The sequence below is a fragment of the Cebus imitator genome, unplaced genomic scaffold (genome assembly GCF_001604975.1).
Source record: "Cebus imitator isolate Cc_AM_T3 unplaced genomic scaffold, Cebus_imitator-1.0 Scaffold36, whole genome shotgun sequence".
NCBI classification, from domain to species: Eukaryota; Metazoa; Chordata; class Mammalia; order Primates; family Cebidae; genus Cebus; species Cebus imitator.
Genome location: NW_016107351.1, coordinates 2,072,274 through 2,077,230, shown reverse-complemented (window position 1 = coordinate 2,077,230; position 4,957 = coordinate 2,072,274). Strand labels below are relative to the sequence as shown.

The 4,957-nt window shown below is 55.1% G+C and overlaps 1 protein-coding gene across 8 annotated transcripts in view; it reads right to left on the bottom strand.

Moving 5' to 3' along the window:
• The window catches only part of CEP131 (centrosomal protein 131), a 30,527-nt gene that overhangs the window by 19,310 nt on the left and 6,260 nt on the right, over positions 1–4,957 (bottom strand). For all 8 annotated transcript variants that reach the window (XM_017524912.2, XM_017524910.2, XM_017524911.2 and 5 more), the window contains one exon: positions 1,664–1,758. In XM_017524912.2, the coding sequence (XP_017380401.1) occupies positions 1,664–1,758 (95 nt within the window). The remainder of the gene's footprint in view (positions 1–1,663; positions 1,759–4,957) is intronic.

Genomic DNA, 4,957 nt, shown 5'->3' with positions numbered 1-4,957 from the left:
CATACCACACACCACACACACACCACAAACCACACACACCACACACCACCACCACATACACCACACACACATCACCAACCACACACACCAACCACACACACCACACACATCACATACCACACACAACACACACACCACATACCACACATACCACACACACCACGTACCACACACCATAACACACACACCACATACCACCAACCGCACACACCATGTATACATACACCACACATACCACCAGCCACACACACCACACACACCAACCACACACACCACACACATACCACATACTACACACAACACAAACCACATACGACACACACCACACACACACATCCCACACACAACACACACATACCACATAACACACACATACCACATAACACACACACCACCAACCACGCACACAACACACACCACATACCACACATAACACACAACACATACCATATACCACATGCAACCACATACCACACACACCACACACCACATAACACACACCACACACCACACACACAGCACAAACCACACACACATAAGACACATACCACACACCACACACACTATACACCACACACAACCACATACCACACACACCGCAAACCCCACACACAACACATCACACACATACCACATACCACACACACACCACATACCACACATACACACCATACACAACCACATGCCACACACCGCACACACACCACATAACACAGACCACAGACAACACACACACCACACACACATTCCACACACCACATACCACAAACCACGCACACATACACACACCACACAGCACATAACACACATACTACACACCACACACAAACCACACACAACACACACAGACCACACACAACCACACCAACTACCACACACGCACCACACACTCCACACACACACTCCACACTCCACACACACACACACACACACACACACACACACACACTAGCAGACACACTAGACCCTTGCTTGGTGGGACCCCAAGAAGCTGTTTCCTGAGCTGGGAGCAACTCCCGAAGGCTGCGCTGGGCGGGGCGTGGTGGCCGCCGCCTTCACTAGATCCACAGACCCACGGGAGCGCCCTGGTCTCTCAGGGGTGATGCCTGGTGGGAGGTGGTATCAGGGCCTTGCCTGCCGCTCTGGGCTACAGGGTATGCACCCCAGAAGCTGCTGGCCACCACCGGTGCCATTCCCCTCAACTCCCACAGGGCCATGGAGACAGCTCCTCCCCAGCCGCTAGTTTGGAGGCCGTGAGGGACAGCAGCAGAGTTTAAGTGGGCAAAGGTGGGAACAGGGTGGGGGGGGGGCTCACAGCATGGGGCCACGGCGCTGCCTCCTCTCACAATGACAGCTTTTGACATTCATAGGGCAGCTAGAAAGGGCTTCGGCGAAGCCCTCAGGCAGGATCCCAGCAGACACAGGGACAGCCAGGAGGAAGGCGGGATGTGCTGCAGGACAGTGTCTGCCTCAGGCCTCCCCCCCCAGTGCTAGAGGAGGCGTGGGACAGAGCTGGCCCACGAGGTCAGTCCAGGCCTCACCACCCAGCAAGGGCCCAGGACCCACTGAGCTGAAGGAAGGGCAGAGTGGAGGCAGGGAGGAGCAGCCGGGGCCACCGGAGGTCCCTGGAGGGGGCTGGGGTTACCGAGGACCTTGGGGTTACCTGGGTGAGCTGTTCCGAGGCTGGCTGACCTGCGTGGTGCTATTGGATCTTCGAAGGTTGTTGATGGCTCGGGAGTCTCCAGGTCCTGTGGCCTCCTGCAAAGAGGGAGGAAGCGGCTAATTCAGCAGCAAGGTCTCCCTCACCAGTTCGCTCAGCACCGCCAGCTTTGGAGAAATGGAGTCAGAGAACAGAGGGGTGGCCCAGGCGACCCCAAAGGCAACAGGTAATCAGAGGGCAGGAGCGCCGGTCGGTAAGGCGGCGTGAGGGGGCTCAGGCCCGGCCTGAGCGCAGGGAGAGGCACCAACCTCTAAAAGCCTCCCCTCCCCACATCAAGCAGGAGGTCTCCACCCCGGCAGAGGGAGAGCAAGAGGTGAGCTGCTGATTGTCACCACTGTCACCTACTGGATGCCACAGCCACCAGTGATATCAATCCTGGCCAGGTGCCCACGCCACCACAGGATGGGACGTCGGGTCTCCAGTTTCCCAGGCAAAGAGACCTATGAACTTTCAGATTTATTTTTAAGCCTGAATCCTTAAGCTAAAACAAACAACCCAACCAAAAAAAGACAAAAAAAAAAACAGGAAAGCAGCCACACACATGGATCCCACCAGGACATCTAACCATTCGTTACAATTTCCCAACCAGGAAACCATTCTCTAAAACAGCGGAACAGAAAAGCGCAGGCAGGGAGCCCAGCCCGAGGTGGCAGGCCGGCTGAAGGAGGCCAGGCAGGCCGCTGCGCGGTCTGGAGGTGGAAAGCACACGAGCATGGGAGCACACTCGCTTCTGCAGGGAAAGGACTCATGGACTTGGTCACGTCTTCCAAAACAGGCTACGAACAGTGACTATCAGGAAGCAAGCTAACGCCCAGCACGAGACGCAGCCCACCTCCCTGTTCTCCACGCGGGGGCTGCAGAGGCTCCGTGCAACTCCTCCCTCAATCCCAGCTGGGCTGTGCTCTCGGGGCCCAAAGCTGGGCGCTGGAAAGGTGTTCGGGATGGATGGGGGTGCGAGGTGCACAACGGCAGGAGGGGAAGGGCCCCACGGAGGCCTCCATCCTTCTAGGAAAAATGAGACGCCTCCCGGGAAGGCGAGCAGGGCCCATCGGACGGCAAGTGCCCCAAAGAGAGGGCCTGAAAAGGGGTCGGCGAGGAGAGGACTGGCTAGGGGCTGAGCATGGGCTCGGTGACGTGGAGGCTGCTGGAGGGGCTGGGAAAGGCAGAAGGGGGCAGCGGGAGGCGGGCTCCAAGACCCTGGAAGGTCCCGCCTGAGGAAAGTGTCTTTGCTTACCAGGGGCCTTGGGCCAGCCTGAGGGTCTAAATATGTGATTTGTGGCCAGGCATGGTGGCTCACGCCTATAATCCCAATACTTTAGGGGGCCGAGGCAGGCAGATAACTTGATCCCAGGAGTTCGAGACCAGCCCGCACAACATGGTGAAGCCCCGTCTCCACAAAAAATACAAAACTTAGCCAGGCGTGGTGGCATGTGCCTGTAGTCCTAGCTACTCAGGAGGCTGAGGCAGAAGGATCACTTGAGCCTAGGAGTTCAAGGCTGCAGTGAGCTGTGATAGTGTCACTGCACTCCAGCCTGGCAACACAGGGAGACCCTGTCTCTGGGAAAAAAATAAAAGAAGAAAGAAAAATAGAAAAATCAGCAAAGAACATGGACAATTCATAGAAAAGGAAAATATATGCAGCTTAAAAATACGAAAAGCAGGCTGGGCGCAGTGGCTCAGCCCTGTAATCCCAGCACTCTGGGAGGCTGAGGCAGGTGGATCACGAGGTCAGGCGTTCAAGACCGGCCTGGCCAAGATGGCGAAATCCTGTCTCTATTAAAAATACAAAAACTAGCTGGGCATTGTGGCACACGCCCGAAATCTCAGCTACTCAGGAGGCTGAGGCAGGGAATTGCTTGAACCCAGGAAGCTGAGGTTGCAGTAAACTGAGATTGTGCCACTGCACTCCAGCCTGGGCAACAGAGTGAGACTCTGTCTCAAAAAATAAAAAATAAAAAAAAAAAAATAAGAAAAGATAGGCTGGGGCGGTGGCTCATGCCTCTAATCCCAGCACTTCGGGAGGCTGAGGCGGGCGGATCACAAGGTCAGGAGATCGAGACCATCATGGCCAACATGGTGAAACCCTGTCTCTAGTAAATATATAGCCAGGTGTGGTGGTGTGTGCCTGTAGGCCCGGCTACTTGGGAGGCTGAGGCAGGGGAACTGCTTGAAACCGGAAAACAGAAGTTGCAATGACCTGGGATCGCACCACTGCACTCCAGCCTGGTGACACAGTGAGGCTCCATCTCAAAAAAAAAAAGAAAGAAAGAAAAAAAGATGTTCAGCCTCACTCACAGGAGAAGGTAAGTTAGAAATACAATCAGAGGTGGAGGGCCAGGTGCTGTCCTGAGTAGCCCTGGGCAGGAGTGGAGCCCATCAGCCTAGAGGCAGAGGGGCTGCCCAGAACACGGCACAGCATTGGTGGTATTCTTCCCACGAGGTTCAGGTCATCCACTGTCACCCCGCCTTACACACACGGAGCTGAACCAGCGACACCAGACAGTAGGGCCGCGTCCTCACCGCTGGAGGGGGGGTTACAATCAGCAGCGCGGGGCGAGAGGCGCGAGGGGCGAGAGGTGCTATGGGCTGATGGAGCAGGGTAGAGGCCTCAGTACGAGCCCGCAACAGAGATGGCTACTATGTACAGATGGCGTGGATACTACATGCCAGCTGGCATGCACTACACGCTTCCTTCTCTGTCGGCTGAGAACACCCAGAAACAGCCCAGTAGCAACAGGCACACCCAGCTCCCAGACCTTGGCCTGGAAGACCACTCTCCAAGAAAAAGATCCGAGGCTTCAAGAAATGGCTGATTCTAGGACTGGAGGAGGAAACAGACAAGATGCCCCTTAGGGCAGCTTAATAAGGATGGGCCCAAAATAAGGATGTGCTCACAAGACAAAGTGATGGGCATGGCCCAGGGACAGAAGAGCCACCTGAAAGTGGCCAGTGGCCAAGGCTGTGACAATTAGAGCAACAAAATAAGTCAACTAGTATTGAATTATAACTCAAAGTATAAATATCCACGAGTCCATTATAATAAATGATTTTAAAAACTATTAAATGGGGCCGGGCGTGGTGGCTCACGCCTGTAATCCCAGCACTTTGGAAGGCCGAGGTGGGCGGATCACCTGAGGTCAGGAGTTCGAGATCAGCCTGCCCAACATGGTGAAACCTCGTCTCTACTAAAATACAAAAATTAGCTGGGTGTGGTGGCACATGCCTGCAATCCCAGCT